Here is a 17,761-nt window from a genome sequence, read left to right on the forward strand (position 1 = left end):
TAGATATGTCAGGAATAAGCTTGGAGGAGGTAGCAACTGAGAACAGTAAAATAGTAATTTGGTTGATGCACGGAAGCCATACTGAAGAACATAGTCAATTCCTGTTCTTCGTAGTAGTTCTGTACTGTAGATTCACTGTGAACACTGAATTAATGAGTACGGAACCAGTGCTCCTAGGAGAAGTGCAGAGTTAGGTTCCTGTGAGCGCCTGGTCACTACGTTTTCATCAACCAATCAGTACGTAACCTTGTTGTATGTGCCTTTCTGTTTAAAGACGCTTTATGTAGTATATATTGTCGATTCATTACAGTTGGGTGCATACCCAGCAGCACTGTAACTTGTGCCTAAACAACTAACACAGCATTTTATCTGTAAGCATGTCAGCCTTCTTGCACTTAGTCACACTAGACAGCACTTCAACACTATGTATAGGGACCATTTTAAACAGCAAAGTCACCAACAAAGGGCACAAAGATGAGAAAAACATGGCACTAAATAGACCACAACAAGGACACTTGTTTATAGCGTAAGAGCTGAAACAATAAGGCAGAACATTAGAAACATGCAGAAGCATTAGAAGTTTCTTATGTTTCAGCCCCAGCTGGGAATGTGTGCATTGGGCAACTCAGTTTTTTCACCACTCTGCATGTGTGCATGTATTCAAATGACTGTGAAAGCACCATGAGTATCGTTTTGGGGATGACAAGTAAGTTTTAGTGAGTAGGTGAACTTGCAAATTACAGAATCCACAGATAATGAGGATCAGCTGTATTTTGAAACTTTATTTAAAAGTACATAGTTGTTTCATAACCTGTCGGTCTTTATAATAAAGATGAAGAAGGAAAGGTCAGGCAAAAGAAGTTGAGTTAAAAGGAAAAGTGCAGCTCGCTACTTCTAGCATGGCTCACGCATTTCGCTTTTTTCTTCTATTCCTTTGTTCTTCTTTGGGTGGAAATAAAAGTTCCTTGAAGACAGGGACTGTGTCTTGTTCAAAATTGAATTTCCAGCATCTAGCACAAAGCAGGTGTTCAGTAAGTGTTTATCAAGTGGAGGAAGGATCAGGCAAACAAATAGGAGCAGCTGCACTGAGGCATTTATTAATCTTCCAAGTCGGACCTGAGCCCTGTGCCCCCACATCCGCAGTGAGGGTCTTGCACGCAGGCAGATGCTCAGCAGTACACAAAGGCAGCAGTGGGCTTCATGAAACTGTCAGGTCTCCTTCAGTCTTTCCGGTTTCCTTCCCTAATCTCCCATCACTAGGGAATAGTTTGGTCCCATAGAGAAAGTGCATGACCCAAATGACTCTTCAGTTTACAGGAATTTAAAAGTGGTGGGGGTAGCATTCTAATATTTCCTGCGTTCTTGGTTATCCGCAGTCAGTTCTCACTCTCCCCAAACCAGGTCACTTTGACCACCAGGAAACAAATGCATAGAAACAGCGATTACTTAGCAATTTGTTGCCAGACACACGCACACAGCAGTTGGAGTGTGTGACTTGGCATTCTTAACAGTCCCCGGGCCTGGGGACGTTGTTCTCCTTTCTTCTCTGGCATTTTATCATTGCTAAAGAAGAGCCCGTAATTGTATTGGTTGTCCCTCTGTTGTGTTCGTGATTCCCAGCCTCCCTGCGGCCTGGAGCATCTTGTTGTTCTTCCTGGCTCTCTACGTCAGTCTTTGCAGTGCCTTGTCAGAATCATGTGCACGTCCCTCAGATTTCTAACCTCCTACTCCAAGTCGACTTCTTGAAGAGCAGTCATGCAGCAGGAATCCCCTCCACCTCTCATCCCTGCTTTCTCTGTATTTCTGTGATTTCACCTTCCTTCTGCAGCCACTTGCAGATCTCAAAGACAGAAGTGCCCTTCCTGTCTGTGGCTGACCTCTCCACTGTGTTTGTGGTCATTTCCCTCCCACATTCTTCCAGCCCACACTTATCCTCGATTATTTATTCATTTAATGTGTATACATTGGATGTCTGCTGTTTATCCAGGCACTGTGGAATGTGGTCTGGACAGTATAATGGTGAATTAAACAGAAATATCCCAAGCACTTATAAAACTTACAGTCTAATGAGTGAAAGTAACTGTAATTAATACATCACAAAACTAAACATTTAAGCAATAAAAGGACAGTGAAGGGAAAGTATGAGTCCTCTGGTGAGAACTGGGTGAGTTGGTTCTTATAAGGGGGCCAGGTAGGCAGGAGGATACATTTGAGGCATTAGAAACAGCATGTGTGCAAGCCCTAACGTGGCCAGAAATGCTCTTCAGAGAAGCTGGAAAAACCAGCTGGTCACAGCGGGGCGGGACAAGGGGTGAAGCACAGGATGGAGGAAGGACCAAGCCGGCAGGGCACAGACCTTGTAAAGACCTCTAGACCCCGGTGTTCTGGGTCGCTGACACCATTGCCTCTGCCCTTTCTCTCCTTTCCTTCACTTGCCTCTCCTCTTTCTCTCTCATCCTCTGGCTTTGCCTCCCGCTGTAATACCGCCCTCACCAAGATATATGCTGCATCTTTTTTCTTCATTTTTCCCTAACATATTTTTTCTGGATTAGCCCTTCTACGCCATAGTTTCAAATATTACTTTGGTATTTCAGATGTATCAAATTCTATATATGTAACCCTGGCTCCTGTTCTGAATTCCCCAAGTGTATTTGTAACTACCTACTAGAAATTTTCATGTAGAGTTTATTCTGGAATCTCTTGTCCCATATGCCCAAAACCAAATGTGTTTTTTAAAACCTGGTTTTTCTTCCTGTACTCCAATGTGTTAATGAAATCATCATCTACCTTCAACTTCAAGGAATTCTCTCTCAAAAGAGCAGGCAAATAGTCAAACATCAGGGTTTTTTGCAGCATAGTAATATAAGTGTTTTGATAGAGTTCTACAGGAAATGCTAGGACAGCAACTAGAAATGGCCCCTGACCTAAGCTTAATGAGGTCAGGAAAGGCTCTCCAGAGGAGCCGATTTCTAAATTGAGTTTTATGGGAGGAGGGGCCCCCGGGCCAATTGAATAGATACACACTGAGGCACGGTCCACTTGGGCCACCACAAATTCTTCATCACGACCGGACAAAGGTAAAGAGAGAGAGAGCTGACCCTGAGCAAGTGGACAGGATCAAGAAGGTCTTTGTGTCATGTGTCAAGGAGGTGGATTTTATCCTGAAGCTGGTGGGGAGTCATCAAAGGGTTTAAAGCATGGAGGATGATATGATCAAGTTGGTTGTTTCGAAAGCTCATTGTAGGATCTCTGAAAAGACTGGGAAAAAGCAGTACTAGAAGAAATAAGACTAGGAGGGTGTGCAGTAATCCAACCCAAACATAGAAGAAACTAGGATGTGGTGACTAAAGCCACGTGAAGGAAAAGGAGAAATCTCAGCTTCTGGTTTGAACATCTCAGTGTGTAGAACGTAAGAGCTTCACTGTGAGGCAGCTGTGGGGCTCCGGGGAGATTTGCTGAAAACTAATGATGGCCACATCATTTTGAAGAAGACTGTAGATCTGGGTCCAGGGTGTGGTTGGAAGTCATTACCACATACTTGCTGGTTGAATCCCTGTGAGGGTTGTGGTGAAGGATGACAGGACAGAGGGAAGAGGCATTCGGGTTGCCAGGCGTTTCAAGAGTGAACTGAGGGGCAGGAGCTTGGGGAGGTCATTGCTATGAAGCAGCCCCTGGTCTCGCAGTCTCCGTTCTCCCTTCTCCTGTCTGTGATGTACTTTTGACCTGCCTACTGGAGAGACCTTCCTAAAATGGAAATCCAGTCATGTGACTTACCAGCTCAGAGCTCTCAGTTGGCTCTACATGTCTGTAAAGTCCAGATCTTGTCAGTTATCCTTTAGGTCCCACCCCTCAGAGACTGAACAGAAGTGTGGACCTGCTTTTCCTCATCTTCAAAGCACCCTCCTGGGTCTGCAGCCCTGCAGACCCATCCCTCCAACCTCTACTCACTGTTTTCTTGCACTGTGTAGTTTTTTGTGCTTCTCCAACTGTCAGAATTTCAGTTCATCCCTTAAGATCTAGCTAAATGCCCGCTCCTCTGTGAGTCCTCACAAGCCTCCAGTTCGAGTTCAAGGCTTCTGTTCCTTTACTTCCTCGCATCTCCCTTTACCTTTATCACAATGTCCATCTTCTTCTGCCTTGTGGGCTGTAGCCGTACCTGTCCACATTAGATTAGGAGCTCTGAGAGCCTCCTCAGCTTTGTCTCCCCAGGGCACCCAGCATAGTGCCTTCCATGCAGAGTGGTGCTCTCTAAGTGTTTGCTGGTGGTCCATGAGTGTTTGCCGCTGCTCCAGAGCGTTTGTTGGTGCTCCGTAGGTATTTGCCGGTGTTGTTTTTAATTGGCACACTTAGTATCCAAACCTACACATCATGAATCAAGATGAAGGCCTTCACGTTTTGTTTTAATATACTTGTAGAAGATGCATTTTAATGCAGAGGAATATTTGTCCTTAAGGAAAAGCATTATAATTGGAGGATTTGGAGTCAAATACAGCTCACATAATTATTAATAAATTCTAAAAGAATCAACACCAAACTTATATGAATATTTAAAATTGTAAAATTGTGCTCCTGGAAAGAGAACTTTAGCAATAGAGGAAACCTGCAAGAGCTTGTCTGCTCGAGTGGTTTGTAAACTCTCCTCTGTGGAGCCCTATTCCTTGGGGCCGTGGAGGATGAGGCTGGAGAGGCAAGGTTTGCCAGGCTGCCCAACCCAGCTTCACTAGAGTGGTTCTACTTTCAAGTCTTTGTGTATGAGGCTTTCAAACAAAATGGTATTGAAAAATAATTTTGCTGTCAAATCAGTTTGAAAAACAGGATTGCAACCTTCAGGCTACTTCTGTGACCCTGGTGACTCTGGGCCTCCATTTCCTCATCTGCAAAATACAAGCATGGTGCTGTGACAGTCGCTTTTATTCTGAGCCCCTCCTGTTCGTTTGCGAGTAATAAACAGACCCCAAGAGAAGTTAAGTGGCTTAGGCCACATAAAGAGTTAATGACAGAACCAAGACCAGAATTTAATCACCAACCCTGGCTCTTGGGGTTTTTAAAAAATTCCTGCAAAGTGGGTAAAACAAATTATAGGTATTAATTTATATGGAAAAGGTAGCTATCAGGAGGTATATCAACAGCACATAAAATAGAGCTGCGCTGTATCATAAATTTGCCTTATTTAGAGCTGATGTGCTGGCCACAACAAACATTGATTGGACGTGTACCTAATGTTACATTCATAATTCAAGTTTATAGAAATATTTCGGTGAGTTGTTTGCATGTCCCATTTATCTCTTACAAAGCTGTTTATGAGTTGTTTTCTTCTTGGTAAAACTCCACGTATTCAGTGGAGGCGCTTAAAATCATTCCATTAATCGTTCCTTTCGTGTTTGTCTCACCGCATCTAAATTTAAAAGCATCACTAAGAAGTTGTGAGGGTTTGGGAAGCAGAAGTCTCTAGATTCTGGTCCTTTCATTCATCTCCTCTGCTTTGCTCATCTTCCTCTCTTCATCCCTCCTCTCCAAATCAAGGGCATCCATGAAGAGGAAACAAGGTCACAAAACAGCTGTCTGAGAGGTGTGTGTGGACAGGAGGGAAAGAAGGGCCGTCATGCTCCTTGGCCTTGTTGATGGTGGGGGGTGCTTATGGGCTGATTGTATTGTAGACTTGGGGGCTTTTTTGTTGAAAGATAAAATGAAACAAAACAGCTCACAGAGACACCTCCTTCTTCCCCCTCCTTCTGCCTCCATGAGTAACTACCCATATGGCGTGCTGCTGCTGAGACCAAGGAATGAGTGAGTAAAGGTGTTTAGAAGTGAAGTATTGGTCCTAATTAAATAAGTGTCCTTTTACAAATAAATATTAAAACTTTGTAATGTCGATACCCTACTAATTTAGGATTCATAGGCTATGAACACAGGTTAAGCTACCTTTGCATCATGAAAAAGGACTTGGATATGCCAGGTACGGTATTGCAGTAATACAGAAGATAAGATGGCAGGGCCGATGTAGCCTGCTTACGAAAAACTTTCTGGGGACATCACAGCATCTGTTTCACATGAACAAAATAATAAAAGTAGATTTGGTAAGACCTGCACATGGCAATATGTTGTTACTCATTTGTCAGGATCACAACAAATGATTAACAGTAACATTGACTTAACAGTGATGTATAATTCAGTCTCACTTCTCCCCCCTCAACCTCTGGACTATATTCAAATTCTGATTAGAGCCATTATGTTGAGTTTTTTCATAATCTAGTAGTTTTACAAAGTTTTATATAGGTACAGTCATGCACCACATAATGACTGTTCAGTCAACGACGGACCATGGAAACGATGGTGGTCCCACAAGATTGGTACCATAGAGCCTAGGTGTGTAGTGGGCTATACCATCTAGGTTTGTGTAAGTGCACTCTATGATGTGCAGACAATGACAAAATCACCTAATGACGATGCACTTCTCAGAACACATGTCAATGTTAAGTGATGCATGAGTGTACATATATTTGTGGTAAGATGCTGGTCTTGCCATGGGCAAAGAGATAGAAGTAATACTTAGACTACGTAACGCATAACACATCTTACCTTTAGTTTGATTGCTGTGTTTAGAATTTATTTTCTAAGTCTGGGGGAAAAAAACTGAAGAAATTCGGTTATGCTTGATGCTTTCTGAGTTAGGTTTTGATGGTTTTCTTTCCTTCTTCATCTCTTGGGTTGAAGGCAGCTAGACTATTCTGAAATCTCAATTAGTCCTTAAATTTGAATTTTCCCTGTGTTTGTACTTTTTCCCCTAAACACATCTTAACTGAGTCAGATCATCTTCACTGGTAGGGAAAAATCAAAGCGTTATTGGTTCTTTTGTTGTCTGTGAAACTGGGTCACTTACTGCTGCATATCCACCTTTCACCACCAAGTCTCCGCGTTCTTTAATTCTTGTTTTTATTACATGCTTGAGTTAAACCTATCCAGCTAGCAATTTCACATAACTATGGTCCAGAGAAGTACAATATCCTCTTGAAATCTTTATGATAATAAAAGTAATACTTGTTTAAAGACATTCAATGCCAAATCCTGCTGAAGAATGATCTTGCAGAAATCTGATTGTGAGAGAGGAAGTCTAAAAAGGCAAAACCGGCTTCAGCAGAGATACGACTGAGAAGGCAGTAGTTACTAAACAAGTTACGACTGAAAGAGAAGGGTGTATCCTTTTCTTTCACTTCAGTTTGGTTTTTTGTTTTCTGAGGGTTTTTTAATTTAAACAATTGGGTAGATTTCGTTTGTATGTAATTCAAAACTTTAACGTGCTAACAATGTATATTTTCTGCGTGAATTTTAAATGAATCCTTTCCATAACGTGTAATTGTCTCTAAAAAACATTTGCAGTCTGTTTTGTAACAACAGTGGGTTGATGTCTTACATCAAACACCATTCCCCACAGTGTTCTTTCATTTGGAGTTAATGTTCAAATTCTAGAGGGACCGTCTAACATTCGATATAATCTGGCCCCACTAAAGTGCTTATTAGTTTTTCTCCTAGAGGTGCCGTTAATAAAACATAATACTGAACAAATTTTGTGAAAGATTTGAAGAGCTTGCACAATGAAAATTTTACACATAGTTCAGTGAGTATCACTATGAAAATAGAGTATGCTGAAAAGATGACAAAGGAAAGATGCAGTCTTGAAAGATAAATTTAGAACTTAAGTAATATGCCATATAGTGTTACTAGACTGATTTAGGGTGATTCACAACTCTCTTTGCCGCACACCTGAAAGCTGACCTGGTGGCGTGCTGAGCGATCTGGAGATCGCCTCCCTTGGTCTCCAGAGGAGTGGATACACTGTGCTGGCAGACACTCAGTTCAGAAGAGGCGTGCTCCCTCCTCACTCAGCAAGTGGTGGGTTTTCAGCATGTGAATACTGCCTGTGTCTTCTTCTCTAATTTTTGACTTATGGTTTGTTTTTCTTCTTCTTTCCCAACAGTCAGTCATTAAGGACAAGTCCCAGGATTTCAGACTGGGCTCAGAGTCTATGACACAGTAAGCAACTTCTCCTAAATAATTTGGACTGATAAATATTTGGGTATTTTTTAAGGACATTTTCTCCATTTCCCTTTTCATAACATCATACTGTAAGTTAAATTTCAGATAATTGATTTTTGAAAGAGTTTAGCTAGTTTAAGGAGAATTTTTTTTAATTGAGTTCATAATAGTTTACATCGATGTGAAATTTCAGTCGTGCGTTATTTCTTGACTGTCACCACATAAGTGCTCCCCTTCACCCCCTATGCCTGCCTCCTATCCCCCTTCCCCTGGGAACCACTGAACTGTTTTCTTTGTCCATGTGTATGTTGATATTCCACATATGAGTGAAATCATGTAGTGTTTATCTTTCTCAGTCAGGCTTATTTCACTTAGCATAACTCCCTCCAGGTCCATCCATGTTGTTGCAAATGGGATGATTTTGTCTTTTTTATGGCCGAGTAGTATTCCAATGTATATATATGCACCACATCTTCTTTATCCAATCATCAGTCGAGGGGCAGTTGGGTTGCTTCCATGTCTTGGCTATTGTGAATAGTGCTGCAATGAACATAGGGCTACATATGTTACTTTGGATTGTTGATTTCAAGTTGATGAGTAGATACCCAGTAGTGGGATGGCTGGGTCATATGGTATTTCTATTTTTAGTTTTTTGAGGCATCTCCATACTGGTTTCCATAGTGGCTGAGCCGATTTGCATTCCCACCACCAGTGTATGCGGGTTCTAGTTTAAGGAGAATTTTTTAGTGGTTGAAATATGTATTACAACATTATATGTATGTGTATTACAAAGTTATAAGAAATAATAAATAAGAATGTTACACTAAATTTTTGTTTTTATAGACACTTTTTATCATTTATTTTTGTTTGAGTAACATTTTGAAATGACATTAACTGAAAACAAGTAGGTAATATGGTAAAAAATTATGAAATGCCTATTTTGATGCATTAAAGAAAAAAAATTAATAACCAGAATGTTATCATTATATGTTTTCTAGAAATGCCTAATGTATTTGAGCAATTTATTTTGAGGTATTCATTTTAAAAGATCTCTAGGAAGATTTTGTATTTTTATTTGGTGCTTGCTATGTCACTTAATCCATAAATAGAAAATCCCTCTTTTACCTCAAAAAAAGTTATATCATCAAAAACCTTCCCAAAATATTTCTCCATTTTTATCATTGAAGATCATTTTGTACCTAATTTTAAGCTCGACCTTCTTATTCCCACCTCACTAGCGAGCTGTCACTTGTGCCTTCACACTGGCTGTGCCCACCTGTCCTGCCATCACCCCACACAGGAGAGCACGCCTGCATACATGTGCACACACACGAGCCTGATGAGCTTCCTTCAGGAGAGTGTTTGTTCAAGCACACCATGCTGTACGCTTTGGAGAATAATATGTCTCTTCCCATTCAAAAACTCTGATTTAGATGGCAGTCTAATTTATAGGAATTATCAAATAAAATCATGCATTATTTCACAAGATAATATTTCACTGTACAGATGAAAGACAAACACAATTTTTAAGTTGTATTTAAAAAAGTCACAGAATCATGACCTAGAAGATGCTGTAGACATTCTTTCTGGATCTCCTCTGTTTGGAGTCGAGGAAAGTAAGGGAGAGGGTTGTGCCGAGTTCACAGGGCACATTATGTCAGCACTCGGACCAAGACCTCAGCCTTCTGTTCCCACACTACTGAGTGTGTGTGTGTGTTTGTAAACTGTATGCAGTGTTCTGAGGCTCCTTGGTAAGATACCATTTTGTGTAAGTTTAAAAATCTTTCTTTTTCAGAGATAAAACTATTGATGAGTATATAACAATATATAGCCTGTGTCACTTCAGAGCCCTGCCACCCACATTATCATGTTTGATTCTCACCATTTCCCTGGGAGACATGCAGGCCTTTTACATGTGGAGAAACCAGATCCAAGAGCCTATGACCTGTGGCAAATCACTGCAGCTAGGAGGTGGCAGACCCAGCCCAGGACACAGGTCCTGTCTTGCCTAATCCACTGTCCTGTCCGTGCTGTCCCTCTGCCTGTCGGAAGGTGCAAACACACATCCCAGGTCTTTCCTTTTTTCTCTTTTTGTTGTATCTGCCAGGTGTGTTTTCAGTTCCAATCTCTGAACAGTTGAAATTTTACGTAATAGTTGTTAATACGATCACTGAGCCTAAGGAGGTTGTACTCAGTGACAGATTACACATATAAAAAGATAGACTGGAGCAATGAGGACACACTGTTTCAACAACCAAAAATGACCATATTTGATACATTATGGGAACAATACTGTCCATGTCTTTGACCGTGTTTCAGAAAAATGTTTAGAACTTTTTGCCTAATTTGCAAATGAAAGACTGCAGTCACTCTGACTGCACTGGATGTCTGCTTCCAGGTGATCCAGAGATCCATGCCATGCTCTCCAGGTTAAAGTTCAAAAAAGCCCCCCGAGACATCCCAGCTTCCAGAGGCTGTCGAGGTCACTTGGCTTCTCCTTTTGAACGTAGAGCACTTATGAAGCTTCTGAAAATAAATTTTCATGAGAAGTTCAGATATGTCTAGATTCAGGTTTATCTGAAGCTTTGGGCTTTCCCTGAGCTCATAATTTCTTAGAAGTAAGGATGAATTAAGATACGTTTCTCATGACTTGAAAACTGTAGGCGCGTTGAAGGTGGAAATACAGAGAAGTCATTTCTTTATCTACTTTATTGACCTGAGTCCATTGTGGCCAAGTAAATGGACAGAAGCTGATTTGTTTCTTTGCAGCCTTGCCATTCAGTTTGCAGCACCTGCTTAGTAGTGGGTTGACCAAAACATGTAATGAGCCACATAGGACTGCCTCCTACCACTTGCCCCTTGAATTTCTTGTCGTGTTTGTTCTTTTTTTTTAGAAATGTCGATCACTTCTGTGCATACAGTATATACACATTTTAGTAAAGCTATACTTTGTTTTTAAGGCAATCGTGAAGAAACTTCTGTAGGTTAATTTAACAAAGGCATTTTCCTGAAAGTCTTAAACTTTCACCTTTTGTACCTCATGTCCCTGTGATGTTATTATCTGCTGCCCAAATCAGAGTTTGTAATGAAGCTAGTTCCCTAGCTACTAATATATTCTGTCTTGAGTTTGCTGGATTTTTTTAAACATAGAGTGCTTTATTTCATTAACAACATTGGTCAGAGAGAAGTTAATACAGCTGGTCAATCATATTAAAGTCCTTTACTTATAAACACTCGAATGTGAACTGAATGAATGAATGAAATCTCTTCTTAATATAGTGTAGCCGTAAGAGTTCATTCCAACTATCCTATCACTCCCCCACTGTATGTATTTTTACATCTTTATAATAATTTTACTCCAGACTCCTTCAATTTCTTCTTCTCTTCATGAGAAGGATGTAGTTTACCTTTTTTCCCCTAAAATACCCTGTTACTTGCAACTATGTTTTTAAGTTTTTACTTTCATTATCCATTTTCCATCCTTTTTCTCACTCTCCTCACCTGCCATTTTTGAAACCAAAACTACCCGTTATCAGGGGTGTGACATGACAATGTTCTTCATACATTCTAAATTTGTTCTTTATCGGATACATGATTTGCAGGTATTTCCTCCCAGTCTCTGTTTTGTCTTTTCATTCTCTTTCTTAACAGTGGCTTTCCAAGAGCAAACTTTAACTTTGATGAAGTCCAGTTTATCAGTTCTTTTCTTTTATAAATTATGCTTTAGTACAGTATCTAAGAAATCTTTGCCCAAGTCACAAAGGTCTTGTCCTATGTTTTCTTGGAAAAGTTTTATAACTTCCTGCTCTGTATTGAAGTCTGCGATCTGTTTTATGTTAAATTTTGTATGTGGCATGAGGTTTGGATCAGAGGGTTGGGTTGGGTTGGGTTGGGTTGGGTTTGTATTTGGATATCCAGTTGTTCCAGCACCATTTGTTGAAAGAAGAGTCCTGCCTCAACTGAATGGCCTTTGCCACTTCATTGAAAATCAATCGTCAGTATGTGTGTGGCTCTGTTTCTGGACTCTGTTCTGATCCGTTGGTCTACTGCTCTGTCGTTACATCACTAACACACTGCCTTGATTACTGATGTTTTATAATATGTCTTGGAATCAGGTATTATTCGTCCTCCAACTTTGTCCTTTTTTAAAGCTGGTTTAGCTGTTCCCGGTCTTTTTGTATGTCCACATGAGTTTTAGAATAAGCTTGTCAATTTGTCCAACAAACCCTGCTAGAATTCCAGTTGGTATTCCCTTGAATCCACAAATCAGTTTGGGGAGAATTGACATGTTAACAATGTTCAGTCATCTGACTCATTAACATGACATATTTCTCCATTTATTTAGGTCAGCTTTAATTTCTCTGAACATAGTTTTTTGGTTTTCAGTGTATAACTCTTGCACATATTTAGCTGATCTATTCTTGCATATATGTATGTAAATGGCATTCTTTTTCAATTTCAGATCACAATTGTTTGTTGCTAATTTATGGACATACTACTGATTGTTGTATGTTGATCTTGTGTCATGCCACCCTACTAAACTCTCTTGTTAGTTGTAATAGCTTTTTAGCAGATTTCACCAGATTTTCTACATAGACAGTCATGCAAATAAAAAGTTTAATTTCTTCCTTCCCAATTTTGGATGCCTTTTATTTGTTTTGTTTGTTCGTTGTTGTTTTTGCCTTGTTGTACTGACTGGACCCTCCAGTACAGTGTGGAATAGAAATGATGAGAGTAGGTCTTTTCTTTCCTTGATCCTTTGGGAAGTGAATGGGAAGGCATTCAGTCTTCCCTGTTAAGTATGATATTATAAGTTTTTTCATAAATACCCTTTATCAGGTAGTTTCCTTCATGTCCTAGGTTGCTGAGAATTTGTATCAGGAATGGATGTTGGATTTTTGTCAGATGCTTTTTCTGCATCTGTTAAGATAATCATGTGATTTTTCTTCTTTTATTTGTCAATAAGGTAAATTACATTGATTTTCAAATGTTAAGCCAACCCTTCATTCTTAGGATAACTCCACCTATCCTTTTTATAAATTGGTGGACTTGATTTGCTGAAGTTTTATTTGGATTTTTAAAAATTTTGTTGATGAGGCAGATGGGTCTGTAGTTTTCCTTTCTTGTGATGTCTTAGTCTGGTTTTGGTATCAGGGTAAGCTGGCCTCATGAAATGAGTTGGGGAGAGTTCCCACCTCTTCACTTTTCTAGAAGAGTTGGTGTAGACTTGGTCTTACTTCTTCCTTTTACATTTTCTGTTTCTTTATTAATATTCTCTATTTCGTGGACATTGTTCTCATATGTTCATTTAATTCTTTGCACATATTTACAATGGTGGATGTCAAGTCTTTGTCTAAAAAGTCCAGTGTCTGGGCTTCCTAAGGGACAATTTCTGTTGATTGCTTTTTTCCCTGTGTCTGGGCCGTACTTTCTTGTTTCTTTGCACGTCTTGTAATCTTTTGTTGAAGACTGGACATTTTAAATGATATAATGTGATAATTCTGGAAATTAGATTCTTTCACCTCCCCAGGGTTTGTTGTTGTTGCTACTTATTGTAGTTGTTCTTTGTTAAGTGACTTCTCTGAACAAATTCTCTAAATGTAATGTTTGGCCATTGAAGTCTCTGCTCGATTAGATTAGTGATCAGCTAATAAGATATCCTTAAACACTGGAACCAGTCAGTCTCCCCAGTCTTGCAAAGGGGCTCTGTTGGTGTGTTGTGCACCTTCAACACTGAGCCAGCCAAGTGGCAGCTCTGTCTTAACCTTGGCTTCTGGCTTGCACAGAGCGTCAAGGTCAGCCAGAGGTGAGGGCTTAAGGCCTCCTCAGGCCCTTCCTGTGCACGCACCCAGCCCTACCCGTGTGTGAGACCTTCTCGACTCCCAGGAATATGTGTGAGCTTTTCAAAACCCCTGTGGACATATTCTTCTCCCATCTTTTCCTTTTCAGCTTTTTGGTTAGTCTGTTTGCCTGCTGTTATTCGCCTCTCAGGCAGCTGTGAAGTTAATTATAATTGTTTTCAGCAAATGTTTCCCAAGGAAAAGGCAAGCCCAGAGCAAAGTCAGATACAGACAGCCTTACAAGTGGTACCTCCAGACAGGTCGGATAATCACAGCTCTTTGGGAACGAGGCTTTGGAGGAGCTCCAGCCCTGTCCTGCTTCCTCCCCTGGCTGCCAGGCTGTTGGCTTTCACCATACATGCAGGCTGTTCCTTTCAAGGTCCCCAAAGATCTGGACAGTGGGGGATGGGACTAGGTCAAGTTAAGATGACACAAAGCTTGGTGTTCTTACCAAGACTGAACCTCTTTTCTTGAACAAACATTCCCCAGGTTGCTACATGCTTTGGGCTAGTTTCAGGAATTCTGAAAAGGTTGGTTCTAACCATATTAGCCAGTTTTTTCATAGGTTATTTGCAGGAGAGAATTTTCAGAAGGCCTTACTCCGCCGTTTTCACTGATGTCACTATTTCTTATTCACATGTTGGGTGGACTCAACAGTAAAACTGTCTGGGCCTGGAGTTTTCTTTTTTTGAAAGATAATTCAATTTATGTAATGGAAGTGAAGCTATTAAGGTTATCTATTTCTTCTTGTATAAGCCTGATAGTTTGTATCTTTCAAGGAATTTGCCCATTTCATCCAGCTGGATGAATTTATTGACATAAACTTATTCATAGTATTTCCCCATGATCTTTTTAATATTGATAGAATCTGCGGCAATATTGCCTCTCTGATTCCTGATATTGATAATTTCTTTATCCCCCACCCCCTAAATCAGCCTGACTAGTGGTTTATCGGTTTTATTGATCTCAAAGAACCAGCTTTTTGTTCCATTGATTTCTCTTTATTGTTTATTTTCTGTTTCATTTATTTCCACTCTGATATTTATTATTTCTGCTTATTTTGAGTTTAATTTGTTCTTTTTCTACCTTTTAAAGTGTAAACTGTGGTCATTGATTTCACACCTTCTCTCCCAGTATAAACACTTAGTGCTGTAAATTCGCACCATGTGCTGCTTTAATTGCATTCCACAAGTTTTGATATGTTGTGGTTTCATGTTCATTCCATTCAAAACACTTTATAATTTTCATCTGGATTTCTTCTTTGACATGCGGGTTGTTTGATTTCCATTATTTAGGGATTCTTCCAGTGATCGTTTTGTCATTGATTTCTAATTTAATTCCGTTGTGGTCAAGGAACGTAGTTTGGATGATCTGAATCCTTTTAAGTTTATTCAGAATTGTTTTGTGATCCTTAATATGATCTCTCTTGGTAAAAGTTTTGAGTGCCGTTGAAAAGAGTGTGTATTATTCACTTGTCTACCAGAGTGTTCTTGCATAAATAAATGAGATCACATGGGCTGAGTGTGGCTTACATCTTGTGTTGCCTTACTAATTTTCTGCCTGCTCAATCAGTTATTGAGAGTTGGGTATGGAGCTCTCCAACTAGTATTGTAGGCTTGTTTTTTTCCTCTTGCAGTTCTGTTAGTTTTTGTGTCATATATTTTGAAGCTCTGTATTAGGTGCCCATATATTTAGGATCGGATGTCCTCTTGTGAGATTGATGCCCTTATTACTATTAAATGACTTTATTTCTGGTAATATTCTTTGTTCTGCAGTCTATTTTAACATTAAAGTCACTCCAGCTTTCTTTTAATAGTGTTAGAATGTTGTATGTTTTTTCAAACTTTAAATATAAAGACACAGATAGGTTAAAAGTTGAGTTCATGCTTTTTTATCCTATATGACCATCTTTGCCTTTTATTTAGGCCAATTAGACAAACATTTACATCTAGTATGATTATTAATATGGTTGAGTTTTAGCCTATCATACTGCTTTTGCTTTTTGTTTTCTATTTGTCTCATCAATTCTTTGTTTCCTTTTTTCATCTTTTTCTGGTTTCTTTTAGGTTAGTAGTTTTTATTCATTTTATCTTGTTTGTGAGCTTATTATCTATAAATCTTTGTTTTGCTGTTTTAGTGATTTCTTTGGGGTTGGAATACAAATCCTTATTGCACAAGCATATCTTCAAGAGCTTTAAAACAATGCACTTGAGTTTCATCCCTCCTAACCTTCATGCATCTGTAGTCATACATTTTTTTTTATATATGTTATAAACCCCTTGCTACATTGTTATTACTTTTGCTTAAACTGTGATCTTTTGAAGAGATTGAACAATAAGAAAAAAATCTTTCATATTCTTCCATTTTGTTACCACTTCCAGTGTTTTTCACTCCTTTATGTAGAGCTATATTTCCATCTGCTGTCGTTTTACTTCTGCCTGAAGGACTCCCTTCAACATTTCTTGTAGTGTTGGCTGGCATAATATGAATGCCTTCACTTTTTGCATGTCTGAAAAGGTCTGTTTCACCTTCGTGTTTGAAAGTTGCTTTGGTATAGAATTCTGTGTTGAAAGATTTGCATTTTTCTCTGGTACTTTAAAGATGTTGCTCCACTGTCTTCTCACTTGCATTTTTTTCCAACAAGAAGTAGGCTGTTGGCTTATCTGTGCTCCTCTCTGCATAACATGTTTTCCCCTACTGTGGCTGCTTTGAAGATTTCTCTTGATCACTGGTTTTGAGCAGTTTGATTATGCTGTGCCTTGTAATTTTCTTCATGTTTCTTGTTCTGGGGATTGGTTGAGCTTAGATCTGTAGGTTTATAGTTTTCATCAAATCTGGAACATTTGGGACCATTTTTTCTTCTGCCCTTTTTTCTGTATCTTGCTGTTTCTCTCTTCTTTGTTGATTCCAGTTACGCACATATTAGGCCATACGAAGGTGTCCCACTGCTCGCTGATGCTCTGTCTAATTCTTTTTTCTTTGTGTATTTCACCTGGGATCATTTCCATTGCTATGTCTTCAGGTTATCTAATCTTTTCTCTGCAATGTCTAATTTGCCTTTAATCCTATCTGGTATATTTTTCATCTAGGATATTTTAATTTTTATCTCTATAAATTCAATTTGGGTCTTCTGTATATCTTCCATGTATTTATTTAACCTTTTGAGCAGGTGGAATATAGTTATAATAACTGTTGTAAGGTCTTTGTCTGATAATTCTAACATCTGTGTCAGTTCTGGTTCTATTTCAGTTTTTCTGTTCTCATTATGATTTGCATTTTCCTATTTATTTGCCTCCCTAGTAAATTTTTATTGGATGCCAAACATTGAAAATTTTGTCTTTTGGCTGCTGGATATTTTTGTATTCCTGTGAATATTCTTCAGTTGTGTTCTAGAATGTAGTTAAGCTACTTCAAAACAGTGTGGTCCTTTCAGGTCTTGCTTCTAAGATTTGTTAGGTGGGGCTGGAGCTGTGTTTAGACTCAGGCTCATTCTTCCTCACTGCTGGCACAAGCCCTCTGGCTGCTCCACCCAGGACCCTCTGAGCTGTGAGGTTTTCAGCCTAACTGACAGGAATGGGCGCGGTTCCTGGCCTCAGGTAGCTTCCTCCCATGTAGGCGCTCCTCGGAGCTCTGCTCCATACTAGGAGGGAACCTTCGCGCATCTTCAAGATCTCTCACTGTGGGCTCTCCCCTCTCTAGCACACCATGAACTTAGCCTCTTGGGTCTCCCCAGACTATCAGCTCTTACTCAGGGAGTCCGCCAGGCTCCACACGAGTTTAAACTCCCTGTGCTGGGGCCTAGACACTCTCAAGGCAGTAAGCTGGGCCATCATAGGGCTCATCTCATTTATTTCCCATCTCTTGGGGACCACCATCCTTCATCGTCT

General features: G+C 39.8%; 1 protein-coding gene across 9 annotated transcripts in view; it reads left to right on the forward strand.

Annotated features, from left to right (window-relative positions):
• The window catches only part of AHI1 (Abelson helper integration site 1), a 178,487-nt gene that overhangs the window by 152,811 nt on the left and 7,915 nt on the right, over positions 1–17,761 (forward strand). For 7 of the 9 annotated variants that reach the window (XR_006890851.1, XM_046677791.1, XM_046677796.1 and 4 more), the window contains one exon: positions 7,976–8,031. The exons of the other annotated variants lie outside the window; for them this stretch is intronic. Coding sequence is in view for 6 of the 7 variants with exons in the window: in XM_046677791.1 (XP_046533747.1) it covers positions 7,976–8,031 (56 nt within the window). In the remaining variant the exon portion in view is untranslated. Of the gene's footprint in view, positions 1–7,975; positions 8,032–17,761 lie in introns of those variants that run through there. 9 annotated transcript variants of the gene reach the window in all.

Source organism: Equus quagga, chromosome 11 (assembly GCF_021613505.1).
Source record: "Equus quagga isolate Etosha38 chromosome 11, UCLA_HA_Equagga_1.0, whole genome shotgun sequence".
NCBI lineage: Eukaryota > Metazoa > Chordata > Mammalia > Perissodactyla > Equidae > Equus > Equus quagga.